Source organism: Rhinoraja longicauda, chromosome 7 (genome assembly GCF_053455715.1).
Source record: "Rhinoraja longicauda isolate Sanriku21f chromosome 7, sRhiLon1.1, whole genome shotgun sequence".
NCBI classification, from domain to species: Eukaryota; Metazoa; Chordata; class Chondrichthyes; order Rajiformes; family Arhynchobatidae; genus Rhinoraja; species Rhinoraja longicauda.
This window is the reverse complement of record NC_135959.1, coordinates 61,883,430-61,897,165: the sequence shown is the minus strand read 5'-3', so window position 1 is coordinate 61,897,165 and position 13,736 is coordinate 61,883,430. Positions and strand designations below refer to the sequence as shown.

Here is a 13,736-nt window from a genome sequence, read left to right as displayed (position 1 = left end):
GAGCCACTTCCTTAAGTATTATACAGGTCAAATTGGTTATGACGCGATTTCAATTGGGAACAGAGAATCATTAAAGGTTACTTTGGAAATTCACAAGCAGAAAACAACTGTCCTAGTTTTAAACACCATGGGGAAAATAAACCTGTTTCCAGATAACATCCCGCACCTATGAGACACTATCAAAGATAATAGAGCGGAGCAAGATCCCCCTGAGGGGGGATCTTATAGAAACATATAAAATTCTTAAGGGGTTGGAGAGGCTAGATGCGGGAAGATTGTTCCCGATGTTGGGGGAGTCCAGAACCAGGGGTCACAGCTTAAGGATAAGGGGGAGGTCTTTTAGGACCGAGATGAGAAAACATTTCTTCACACAGAGAGTGGTGAGTCTATGGAATTCTCTGCCACAGAAGGTAGTTGAGGCCAGTTCATTGGCTATATTTAAGAGGGAGTTAGATGTGGCCCTTGTGGCTAAAGGGATCAGGGGGTATGGAGAGAAGGCAGATACAGGTTACTGAGCTGGATGATCAGCCATGATCATATTGAATGGCGGTCCAGGCTCGAAGGACCGAATGGCCTACTCCTGCACCTATTTTCTATGTTTTTCTAAGATGGACCACTCCGTCGAAATCACGTATACTGAAATGTAGTACGCAACGTAGCGGAACGTACACCATTTTCGTAAGCAAAACCCACCATTCGTTATGCCTCTCGTAGTGTAATCAGTGTTGTGGGGAACAGTATGTGTGATGATACCATTAAAATGCATAAGATATCTCATCTATCAATTCACATTTTTTTGTTATTTGTCTTTTTAAATGTTTTTCCCCGCTTAATTGCTCTGATTTTATTCTTTCTTACTGTTTCTGCCCATTTCCCTCCCACCCTTCCTCTCCCCAGCTCCCTCTTTTGTGCAGTTTCCCTTGTATCGCTCTAACACACACGCTGCACAAATTAATTATATATAGTGTGTGTATGTGTGTGTGTGAGAGAGAGAGAGACAAGATAGAGATACATAGATCTCAAAGTTCCTTCTCATGGATCAGAAACAACTTTGATTTGAAGCAACGCTCTATTCCTCTCTTCATCTTATTTTTCACATGATGTACATAAACCATAAAGGCGATTTAACACACACATATATATACACACACACATATACATATATACACACATATATACACACACAATACAGACAGAGTGGATCTCTCGTGCAAATATTCAATCAGTAACATCCAAATTTTAAAGATCACGAAGCAGCAACTTATCCAAGAAGTTGAACAAAAATAAATGTTTGCAAACATTTTATGTACGAAGAAATCGCAGAGTTGTGAACACTACCCAGTCTAGCACACAGAATCTGCTTACTAAAATGGCGCTGAAATTTACCCATGACCTACTACGGTTTTAGGGTCGAGTGGTGTATCTTGCTCCTCTATTATCTTTGGACACTATCTTAAGAACATAGCTACAACTTAAAAAGTGGGTGGCAATCGAAAGTGACAAGCAATCACTTCTATTGACACATATGCAACAAACAGTATGCTATTAAACAAAGTAACATTGTGTTCGGTAATTTTAGCTTTTAGAAACCCAAATCTATTGCTACTGTAAAAACCTTTACATTTGAAAATCCCGCAGAACTACTTGTTATTGAGTCAGAAATTCTGTTGCCCCTAACCCCCATTTGCACCATTGTCTTTAAATGTATGATTTTCTACGAGGTTTCCTAGGCACACAACTATCAGATGATAGCAGAACTACCTGTGCAGTGCTATAATACAATTTCCACAATATGAATTGGATTTAATGTGATCGATAAATAATGAAACACTATTTATATTATGTGCGTTGAATTGGTTATAATGAAATTTTGATCGAGAACAGGAAAACCACTTAAATTTTAATCTGGAAGTTGGCATAAAACAAGGTGTCTTGAATTAAAAATGTTTCCATTTAGCCTCCCCACACTTATCAGACACCCTTGTCCTTCAAGAACACATCTGTTCTTTCATTGGAGGATATTGAAATTGACACACATCTGCTTCTATTAACACTTGTGCAATATTACTTTTAAACAATGTAACGTACAACCTTCAACATTTTAGCTTGTAGTAACAGATATCAATTTATAGTTGTTGAAAAAATACCTTTATTTTTCAAAATCTTGCAGTGAAAAATAACATGAGAATCTGAAACACCCAGCTCCCAAATCCTCCCCCTATCCCCATTGACACAATTGTTTTTTTATGACTATTTTCTATAATATGGGGTTTCGTCAAAATGCAATAATCACATTACAGTAGAACCACCTGTAATTCAAGTGAATAAAGGCCTAAATAGAAAATCGACATATTTTGAATAAGACCATAGAATATAATTTTAACTATTTCAAATCTGGATTTCAGTCCATCCCCACAACAAAAACAGAAAACAAAAACAACATTTTGACTCTAAATATCCCCCCAAAAGGAGCATAAAAGGAACCAAATACTTAAATGCTAAACATCAATCTTCATTTTAATTAGATTAGCAATTTCCAACTGATTGGTGTCTCTAATTAATCATACCTGTTTTATTCTTAACCTCCTTCTCTTTTCATGTTCTTCTTTTATCAAAAGGGCTTCTTCATTTGGACTAAGATGGAAGCCACTCAACTTGGCAACTTTTCTTTTCATTTTTCTCATATCTATTGGGGGGAAAAAGTTAGAAAATAAGTTTCTATTCACCATCTTTTGAAGAGGGTTTAAAATGCAAAATATCAATGCAAAACGGTTTCTGAATGTACATTTATAGTTCACTGTCCAATTTAAACCACAGATGTTTTTAGACCACCTTGAATTGTATTTAAACTTTTTTAAAGTTATGTCGGGATTTAGAACATTTTCCTTCCAGAAAAATAACTAATTTCCCTTCAAATGTATCTATTCAGTCTCAAATTCCTCGAGTACACATCATTGCGAATTTGAAATATTTTTCCAAAAGGGTCAATGTGCAATTCTTTCTAAAGACCTGATAAACTGGTTGCCTTGACTTCAGTACTCTGGTGATCAAAGCAGAAGTGTTTGTGGTAATAATTACATTTATTAAACTTGGTCTGAAGAAAACCCATCTGTCTTTCCTTTTGCAGATGCTGTCTGGCAGGTTGAGTCTGGCAAACTGTCTGCAGTTTGCTTTTAGCTTCAAAGTAACACGTATTCTTTTTTGAGAGATCACTTAATGGGATGCTTTTTGTTATAGACATTATGACAAGTGCTTGGGCATCCATTCAAGAAACTAAGGGTTGCTCAGATACAGGATGGATGTTTGCAGGATTGGGCATGCATTGGAGGAGAAAAAACCCAGGTGTGCCAGAATACAGGAAGATGTTAAGGGGATTTGCAGCATTGTCCTCGCCCCCTTGGCAGTTAATTTGGTAATCCATGGTGATGCAAAATCAATAGACCCACATTCTCATTTCAAACAACTTATTTCTTGACTATTCTATCTTCACTTGGTTATTCTCTTCCCACCTACATGCACAAAGCTTTTGACTGCCTCAGCCACAGCTCTATGCATTTTTTTTCTCCCTCAAGGCACACCCAACCAGTTTCCCTCCACCACATCATCATCGTCTTCCTTTACCACCATCCTTCTCCACCAAGCTGAATAGTCTTCCATTGAACAACTCGGCTGCCTTCCTCCAAATGACAGCTATGCAACCTGTATAAAATTTACCCGTGGACCCTCGTCCCAACATGTTTCAGGTGAAATCGACCCCATAAGAACAGCTCCGTCTTTCCCAAATACTGATGCCAACGTCCCACACATTCAAACTTACTTCTCCCGCACAAATCTTTAAGCCACATGTTTAATTTTCTAATCTCATCGACCCAATGCTAATTTGCTTGTGACTCAGGTAACAATGTGAGAGATTATTACCTTTTTGGTTCTGCTTTTCAACTTAATTCCTACTTGCTCAAGTTCCCTCAGCAGAACCTCTTTCCTTGTTTTACCCATGTCATTAGTACCAACCTGGACCACAACTACTGGATCTACCCCATCCCTCTCTGCAGATCAGATGAGAAACTGGAATCCAGCCTTCAGGACTCTCGATCCTTGAGACAGAGAATTGTATCAATTCACCCGTCTACTGTCCACAATTACAACTACATGTCCCCTCTGTACCACCCACCCTCCTTCCACAGACTCTTGAATCCCATTAAATGCCCCACTCAAAGTCACACCCTCTTCCTCCTGAACACTGACCGAATGGGAACCGACATTTATCTAATTACCCATACACTCACTGCCTATGGAAAATATTGATACTTATTATCACAATATATTTTTTTAAGATACAGATCATCCAGTCTTCATTTTAGTAAGAATCATACTATTTCCCCCCAAAACCAAAGAAAATACTTGTTTCTTAGAAATAAAATGTTGCCGAAAGGAAGAGAAGCTGTGTAATCAACAAATTCACCAGCTGGGCCCAGTACCCAGATCCCGAGGCACAATACGAGATGAACCAAAGTTAGGGTAGGAACTTCATAATTCACTCCCAGACATAAAAGGAAATTGTCTCCAACACAGATAGACATACAATGCTAGAGTAACGCAGCAGGACAGGCAGTATCTCGAAAGAGAAGCTGCCTGGCCTGCCGAGTTACTCCAGCATTTTGTGTCGATCTTCAGTGTAAACCATCATTTTGCAGTTCATTCCTACACATTAGGTCTCTATTAGCCCAGCTGAAAGCCTTTCAAACACCAATCGCTCAGCGTGTTAATCGCCAGCACAGTTGCGGCGCAGCGGACGATTCCCTCGGCTGCTCTCGCCGGTTCAACATGTGGCACAATGTGCGGCCAACTTCAGCTCTCGCCGGCTCGACCTGTGGCAGACATCTACGAACTGAAGAAGGGTGTCGACCCGAAACATCACCCATCCCTTCTCCCCAAGTCAAGAGACGCTTCCCCGTCCCGCTGAATTGCTCCGGCATCTTGTGTTCGATGTAAACTTACTCAAAAGAGAGAGAATCTGTGGCGATGCGGCCAACTATTCAGCTTCCGCCGCCCGAGGTGAGCAGAATAATTTACGAGGGAGCTGCGCCCACAGCGAGCGAGTATTATTATTATTATTATTATTATTATTTATACACACAGACCACCCTTTGCTCCGAGGGTTTTGCCCTACGATTCAGGGCTCGGCACCGAGCGCCGCCCGCAGCCATTTAATAACGGCATACGCATTGTGACGTCACTTCCGCGATTTGAAATAAGCGCCAAGCCGGTGCCTCGCGCGGGAGGAGGAAGCAGCGGAGCTCGAGCGCTAGCGCCCGGCCAACGGCTTCGCAGGTGCTGGCCGACCTGCTGAGCACTTACACCTCTTGCTCCAGTTACTATCTGAGATCACCCCCCCCCCCCCCCCCCCCAGCATCTTCATACCACCCTCGACCGAAAAGCTGGTACAAAACATTCTCTTTCGAGGCCGAATGGCCTCCTCCTGCACCTATTGTCTATTGATTGAAGATAGACAGAAAATGCTGGGGGGTAACTCAGCGGGACGGGCAAGCATCTGGAGAGAAGGAATGGGTGACTTTTGGGGTCGAGACCCTTCTTCAGACGGTGTAAACCAGCATCTGCAATTCCTTCCTACACATTCTCTTTCATTGACCATAGAAAATAATATGGTACAGAAGAAGACCCGAAACGAGACAATCCTTTGAAAGGGGAGATCCCAGGCACAGCTTGGTTTTGTTTTTTTGTTGTTACGGTCTAGCTGATCTGGAGCACAAGTCATAAACCAAAGGAAGGAGTTTAAGTGGAAGGCAACGGGAGAAGTTGGTCCGAATGCAAGGAGATACAAGGAACTGCGTATGATGGGTTACCAAGAAAAAATGAAGTGCTGGAGTAACTCAGCGGGTCAGACCTCTGGAGAACATGGATAGGTGACATTGCGGGATGGGACCCTTCAGACTGTTGGTGGAGGAGAGAAATCTGGAAGAAAGGTGGGGCAGGACAAAGCCTGGTGACTGAAGATGGAGACAGGTGGTGGTGGTGGGGTGTTTGGAAAATTGTTGGGCAAAGGCCAAAGACAAAATGTGTGAAATACAGGTGAAATGTGAAGCCAGAGAAAGGAATATAGGTGAAAGGTGAGGGGGAAGGGACAAAAGTAGAGACCAAGCATAGACTCTGACCATTTCACTGAACACTTACACTTGGTTCTTCCAGCTATTAACCATTTTAATTCCCATTCTTATACTGACCTTTCTCTCCTGGGCTCCTCCATTGCTAGAGTGAGGCAATATGTAAACTAGAAGAAGTGAACCGTGTCTCATACTCGATTTATTCACAAAATGCTGGAGTAACTCAGCAGGTCAGGCAGCATACCCATTCCTTCTCTCCCGAGATGCTGCCTGACCTGCTGAGTTACTCCAGCATTTTGTGAATAAATCGATTTGTACCAGCATCTGCAGTTATTTTCTTATACCAAGTGTCTCATACTCCTTGGGTAGCTTACAATGTAACAGTATGAACAATGAAGTCACCAATTTTAGGTAACTAACTCACAAACTCCCTTGGTTTTTTTTTCCTTTCGATCTTCCCCCTCTTCCACATGCCCCACCTGGACTTGCAGACATTTCTCACTTTTCCCATCCACCTGTATTCCTATTAGCCTCACAATTCACACCTCTACTAAGCTCACGTTTTGTATTTTCACCTCTGGCCTTTGTCCAACCATTGCCCCCTCCCTGTATCCTCCGATCACTCACCAGGCTTTGCTCTGCCCCACCTTGCTTCCTCCTTTCTCCTCTCCTACCACAATCGGTCTGAAGACGGGTCCTGACCCGAAACCTTGCCTATCTGTGGTATCCAGAGATGCTGCCTGTCCCACTGAGTTATTTCAGCATGATGTGTCTTTTTTTCTCTTAAGCACTACAACTCGGATGTTATCAGGTACAATAGACATCTTGTATAATAGCCATATCATGTATGAATTGAAAACTAACCACTTTGAGGGTGGGTTCTTTGGGAAGAATCTATGATCTACTCAAAATGTGTGCGGTATTGCAAACAGTTCGGTTTTTGCAATGGGATGCTGAGCCCTGTTGTCACTGAGGATAGTTTTTCATTGAACTACTTCCAACAGTTTATTTTCTGCCATCTGGCTACAACAGCAATGTGAAACTTTGTAATTATTGATTACATGTTTGGTTATATCTGCAACAAACATGCTGGCAAACATCTATTATTGCTTCACCGGGATAATTTTAGGGCAATTTTAGGTTTGTACTAGACCAAGTGGGCCCAAACCACTTCTGCATGGTGCAGCACCCTCCCCTTCCCCCCCTCCCCATCTCCCCCTCCCTTTCCCTCCCCCTCCCCTCCCTCCCCCCTCTTTCCCTCCCCCCTCTTTCCCTCCCCCCTCTTTCCCTCCCCCCTCTTTCCCTCCCCCCTCTTTCCCTCCCCCCTCTTTCCCTCCCCCCTCTTTCCCTCCCCCCTCTTTCCCTCCCCCCTCTTTCCCTCCCCCCTCTTTCCCTCCCCCCTCTTTCCCTCCCCCCTCTTTCCCTCCCCCCTCTTTCCCTCCCCCCTCTTTCCCTCCCCCTCTTTCCCTCCCCCTCTTTCCCTCCCCCCTCTTTCCCTCCCCCCTCTTTCCCTCCCCCCTCTTTCCCTCCCCCCTCTTTCCCTCCCCCCTCTTTCCCTCCCCCCTCTTTCCCTCCCCCCTCTTTCCCTCCCCCCTCTTTCCCTCCCCCCTCTTTCCCTCCCCCCTCTTTCCCTCCCCCCTCTTTCCCTCCCCCCTCTTTCCCTCCCCCCTCTTTCCCTCCCCCCCTCTTTCCCTACCCCCCTCTTTCCCTCCCCCCTCTTTCCCTCCCCCCTCTTTCCCTCCCCCCTCTTTCCCTCCCCCCCTCTTTCCCCCCCCCTCTTTCCCTCCCCCCCCTCTTTCCCTCCCCCCCCTCTTTCCCTCCCCCCCTCTTTCCCTCCCCCCCTCTTTCCCTCCCCCCCTCTTTCCTCCCCCCCCTCTTTCCCTCCCCCCTCTTTCCCTCCCCCCTCTTTCCCTCCCCCCTCTTTCCCTCCCCCCCTCTTTCCCTCCCCCCCTCTTTCCCTCCCCCCCTCTTTCCCTCCCCCCTCTTTCCCTCCCCCCTCTTTCCCTCCCCCCCTCTTTCCCTCCCCCCCTCTTTCCCTCCCCCCCTCTTTCCCTCCCCCCTCTTTCCCTCCCCCCCTCTTTCCCTCCCCCCCTCTTTCCCTCCCCCCCTCTTTCCCTCCCCCCCTCTTTCCCTCCCCCCCTCTTTCCCTTCCCATTCGGCCCTTCGATCCGGCACTGCCATTCAATGTGATCATGGCTGATCATCCACAATCAGTACCCCCGTTCCTGCCTTCTCCCCGTATCCCTTGATTCTGCTAGCTCCTAGAGCTCTATCTTACTCTCTTTTAAACTCATCCAGTGAATTGGCCTCTACTGCCTTCTGTGGCAGAGAATTCCACAAATTCACAACTCTCTGGGTGAAAAAGTTTTTCTTCATCTCAGTTCTAAATGGCATACCCCTTATTCTTAAACTGTGGCTCCTTGTTCTGGACTCGCCGAACATTGGGAACATTTTTCCTGCATCTAGCGTGTCCAATCCCTTAATAATTTTATGTTTCCATAATATTCCCTCTCATCCTTCTAAATTCCAGTGAATACAAGCCCAGTCATCCCATTCTTTCATCAGATGACAGTCCCGCCATCCCGTGAATTAACCTTGTGAACCTACACTACACTGCCTCAATAGCAAGAATGCCCTTCCTCAAATTAGGAGACCAAAACTGCACACAATACTCCTGGTGTTGCCTCACCAGGGCCCTGTACAACTGCAGAAGGACCTCTTTGCTCCTCGACTCAAATCCTTTCGTTATGAAGGCCAACATGCCATTAGCATTCTTCACTGCCTGCTGTACCTGCTTGTTTACTTTCAGTGACTGATGTACAAGGACACCAGGTCTCATTGCACTTCCCCTTTTCCTAATCTGACACCATTCAGATAATAATCTGCCGCCTTGTGGATAACCTCACATTTATCCACATTTTGCTGCATCTGCATTGCATCTGCCCACTCACTCAACCTATCCAAGTCACCCTGCATCCTCGTAGCATCCACTTCACAGTTCACACTGCCACCCAGCTTTGTGTCATCTGCAAACTTGCTAATGTAACTTTTAATTCCTTCATCTAAATCATAAATATATATTATAAATAGCTGCGGTCCCAGCACTGGGCCTTGCGGCACTCCACTGGTCATTATTTGCCATTCTGAAAGAGACCCGTTAATTCCCACTCTTTGTTTCTTGTCTGCTAACCAATTTTCTCTCCATGTCAGCACCATACCTCCAATACCATGTGCTCCAATTTTGCGCACTAATCCGTGTGGGGCCTTATCAAAGGCTTTCTGAAGGTCCAGATACACTATATCCACTGGCTCTCCCTTATCCATTTTACTTGTTACATCCTCAAAAAATTCCAGAAGATTATTCAAGCAAGATTTCCCCTTCGTAAATGCATGCTGACTTGGACCGATCCTGTTACTGCTATCCAAATGCGCCGCTATTACATCTTTAATAAATTGACTCCAGCATCTTCCCCACCACCGATATCAAGCTAACTGGTCTATAATTCTCTCTCCCTCCTTTCTTAAAAAGTGGAATAACATTAGCTACCCTCTGCATCACATGAGTGAATGCCTCTTCTTGATTCCTTGTTGCCATTATATTGTTATTTATGCAGACTTGCTGTATGTTATTTTTACTGTGCAATTGTTTCTGCATTTAAACTTTATACATTTGTAATAAATTAATTTCAGATGTCATATTGTGATTATATAGTAAACTAGACTGAGGTGGACCCGTTGGGTCCAAATCTCTCCTGGGGCAACCGTCCCCCAACTGAATATACTGCGGGCCCGACACCCCTCTCCAACTGTCGAAGCACATTGGCAGGCGGGGAGTGACCCCGGTGCGGTGGATGGGCAAAGGGGAAGGGGAGAGGGAGCCACTGACTTCGGCCCCGTGCCGCCAGCGCTGCAGCCAGAGTGAGCCGTGGACCCGAGGCCTCCCCTGCAGCATGGCGGCGATGATCATCTTGTTGGACCCTCTGCCGCTGCGCTGCACCATGGGAGGAAGGTCAAGTGCGGGGCATGCCGGGAATGCCGGGACTGGCGCCGGTCCTCCTGGGGGGGGCGCATCTATTAAAGTAAGCGGCAGCTCGTTGGCTCAGCAGCCCCCTCCCCTTCATTGGCCCCAAACCTCTCCTGTATTGGACCAGCACCCTCTCCTTCCCCAGTCCCCCCTCCCCCACCCGCCCCCCACTCCCCCACTCCATCCCTCCTTAACCCCCCATAACCCCCTTCTCCTCCCCTCCCCCACTCACCCACCCCATCCCCCCTGAACTCCCTTTATCCTCCCTCCTCCCCTCCCCCCACTCACGCACTCAATCCCCCCCTCATGCACTCACCCACTCCATCCCTCCTCAACCCCCATTATCCCCCCTCCCCTCACCCACTCCATCCCCCCTCCATTCCCCCTTATCCACCCACTCCTCCCCTCCCCCCACTCACCCACTCCATCCCCCCTGAACCCCCACCCCCCCCCACTCACCCACTAAACACCCTTCACCGCCCTCCCACTCCATCCCCCTCAACCACCCCTATCTCCATCTCCTCCTCTCCACACACTCTATTCCCCCTCAACCCCCTTTATCCTCCCCTCCCACTCACCCACTCCATCCCCTGTGAACTCCCCTACCCCCCCCACTCACCCACTCCATCCCCCACTCACTCACTCCATATCCCCTCAACCCCCTCTCATCACCCCCTCTTATCCCTCCCTCTCCTCACCCCCCTCCCTCACCCAACTCCATCCCCCCTCAACCCCCCTTATCTCCCCCCACCTTCGCCCCTCACCCACTGAACCACTCCATCCCCACTCACGTGGCCGGAAGCGAGCTGTGGCTCGCTACGGGTCGCTGCCGTTTGCACCATCGCAAAGTCGAAATATTGTAGGTCGCTCCAACTGTGCTCACACGGTCCGATGTAAAAAACGCAGCTCGTCCTCCCGGTGGGGCGGGGGAGCGGGTGAGGGGAGGGGTGGTGAGGGACAAGGGGGGATTGAGGGGGGGGTTGGAGTGGGTGAGGGGAGGAGGGGGGATTGAGGGGGGGAGGGAAGGAAGGGAGTTGAGGGGGATGCGTGTGTAAAGTCTGGTTTGGGCCCATTGGGTCCACTTCGTCCCGTGTATATATATAGTGCTATTTGTCCAAGGAGCGGGGGGTTTTCCTCTTGTAGTTATTGATTTCTTGCAAGCCTTTCCAAACTGAAGAAGATTCATTAGCTGAGAACTTACTCCAGCATCTTCCCCACCACCGATATCAAGCTAACTGATCTATAATTCTCTCTCCCTCCTTTCTTAAAAAGTGGAATAACATTAGCTACCCTCTGCATCACATGAGTGAATGCCTCTTCTTGATTACTTGTTGCCATTATATTGTTATTTATGCAGACTTGCTGTATGTTATTTTTACTGTGCAATTGTTTCTGCATTTAAACTTTATACATTTGTAATAAATTAATTTCAGATGTCATATTGTGGTTATATAGTAAACTAGACTGAGGTGGACCCGTTGGGTCCAAATCTCTCCTGGGGCAACCGTCCCCCAACTGAATATCCTGCGGGCCCGACACCCCTCTCCAACTGTCGAAGCACATTGGCAGGCGGGGAGTGACCCCGGTGCGGTGGATGGGCGAAGGGGAGAGGGAGCCACTGACTTCGGCCCCGTGCCGCCAGCGCTGCAGCCAGAGTGAGCCGTGGACCCGAGGCCTCCCCTGCAGCATGGCGGCGATGATCATCTTGTTGGACCCTCTGCCGCTGCGCTGCACCATGGGAGGAAGGTCAAGTGCGGGGCATGCCGGGACTGGCGCCGGTCCTCCTGGGGGGGGGGGGGGGGGAGCGCATCTATTAAAGTAAGCGGCAGCTCGTTGGCTCAGCAGCCCCCTCCCCTTCATTGGCCCCAAACCTCTCCTGTATTGGACCAGCACCCTCTCCTTCCCCAGTCCCCCCTCCCCCACCCGCCCCCCACTCCATCCCTCCTTAACCCCCCCATAACCCCCTTCTCCTCCCCTCCCCCCACTCACCCACCCCATCCCCCCTGAACTCCCTTTATCCTCCCTCCTCCCCTCCCCCCACTCACGCACTCAATCCCCCCCTCATGCACTCACCCACTCCATCCCTCCTCAACCCCCATTATCCCCCCTCCCCTCACCCACTCCATCCCCCCTCCATTCCCCCTTATCCACCCACTCCTCCCCTCCCCCCACTCACCCACTCCATCCCCCCTGAACCCCCACCCCCCCCACTCACCCACTAAACACCCCTCACCGCCCCCCCACTCCATCCCCCTCAACCACCCCTATCTCCATCTCCTCCTCTCCACACACTCTATTCCCCCTCAACCCCCTTTATCCTCCCCTCCCTCCCACTCACCCACTCCATCCCCTGTGAACTCCCCTACCCCCCCCACTCACCCACTCCATCCCCCACTCACTCACTCACTCCATATCCCCTCAACCCCCTCTCATCACCCCCTCTTATCCCTCCCTCTCCTCACCCCCCTCACTCACCCAACTCCATCCCCCCTCAACCCCCCTTATCTCCCCCCCCCCTTCGCCACTCAACCACTCCATCCCCACTCACGTGGCCGGAAGCGAGCTGTGGCTCGCTACGGGTCGCTGCCGTTTGCACCATCGCAAAGTCGAAATATTGTAGGTCGCCCCAACTGTGCTCACACGGTCTGATGTAAAAAAACGCAGCTCGTCCTCCCGGTGGGGCGGGGGAGCGGGTGAGGGAGGGGTGGTGAGGGACAAGGGGGGATTGAGGGGGGGTTGGAGTGGGTGAGGGGGGGAGGGGAGGAGGGGGGATTGAGGGGGGGAGGGAAGGAAGGGAGTTGAGGGGGATGCGTGTGTAAAGTCTGGTTTGGGCCCATTGGGTCCACTTCGTCCCGTGTATATATATAGTGCTATTTGTCCAAGGAGCGGGGGGTTTTCCTCTTGTAGTTATTGATTTCTTGCAAGCCTTTCCAAACTGAAGAGGATTCATTAGCTGAGAACTTACTCCTCAGCTTCTCAAAGTACCTTTCCTTGGCAGCTCTGATTCCTCTTCTCAGCTTGTACTTGGCCTACCTGCAGAGGTCTGCATCCCCGCTCCTGTGGGCCTCATCTTTTGACTGGCAAAGCTGTCCCGAGTTCTGCTGTGAACCAGGGCTTGTTGTTGTTAAACCAGATCTGGGTCTTAGTGGGAATGCAACTGTCCGCGCAAAAGCTGACATATGATGTCACAGTGTCTGTATACTCATCGAGGCTTGTGGTTGCTTCCCTGAACACATTCCAATCAGTGCAGTTAAAGCAGGACTGTAGTTTTTCAATGCCCTCGCTTGTCCACCTTTTCGTTGTTCTGACCACAGGCTTAGCAGATTTTAGTTTCTGCCTGTAGGTCAGAATAAAGTGAACTAAACAATGATCAGCGAGACCCGGAGCTGCAGGGAACAGAGCGATATGCGTTCTTGATTGAAGTATAACAGTGATCAAGTGTTCTCTCCCCTCTGGTGGGGCAGATAACATGATGTCTGTACTTAGGGAGCTCACGACTGAGGTTATCCTTGTTAAAGACCCCCAAAACAATGACCATGGAGTCCGGGAAGTCCTTCTCTACCCTCAATATCTGGTCAGCGAGTTGTGTT

The 13,736-nt window shown here is 48.4% G+C and overlaps 1 protein-coding gene across 4 annotated transcripts in view; it reads right to left on the bottom strand.

The window, feature by feature from the left end:
* Positions 1-4,081, bottom strand: part of cep295 (centrosomal protein 295) — a 55,267-nt gene extending 51,186 nt beyond the window's left edge. For 3 of the 4 annotated variants that reach the window (XM_078402707.1, XM_078402708.1, XM_078402709.1), the window contains exon 1: positions 2,568-2,835. In XM_078402707.1, coding sequence (XP_078258833.1) covers positions 2,568-2,729 — 162 coding nt within the window. In that variant the 5' untranslated portion in view covers positions 2,730-2,835. Of the gene's footprint in view, positions 1-2,567; positions 2,836-4,011 lie in introns of those variants that run through there. The other variant, XM_078402710.1, reaches the window with a different exon arrangement.
* Between the last annotated feature and the right edge of the window lie 9,655 nt (positions 4,082-13,736).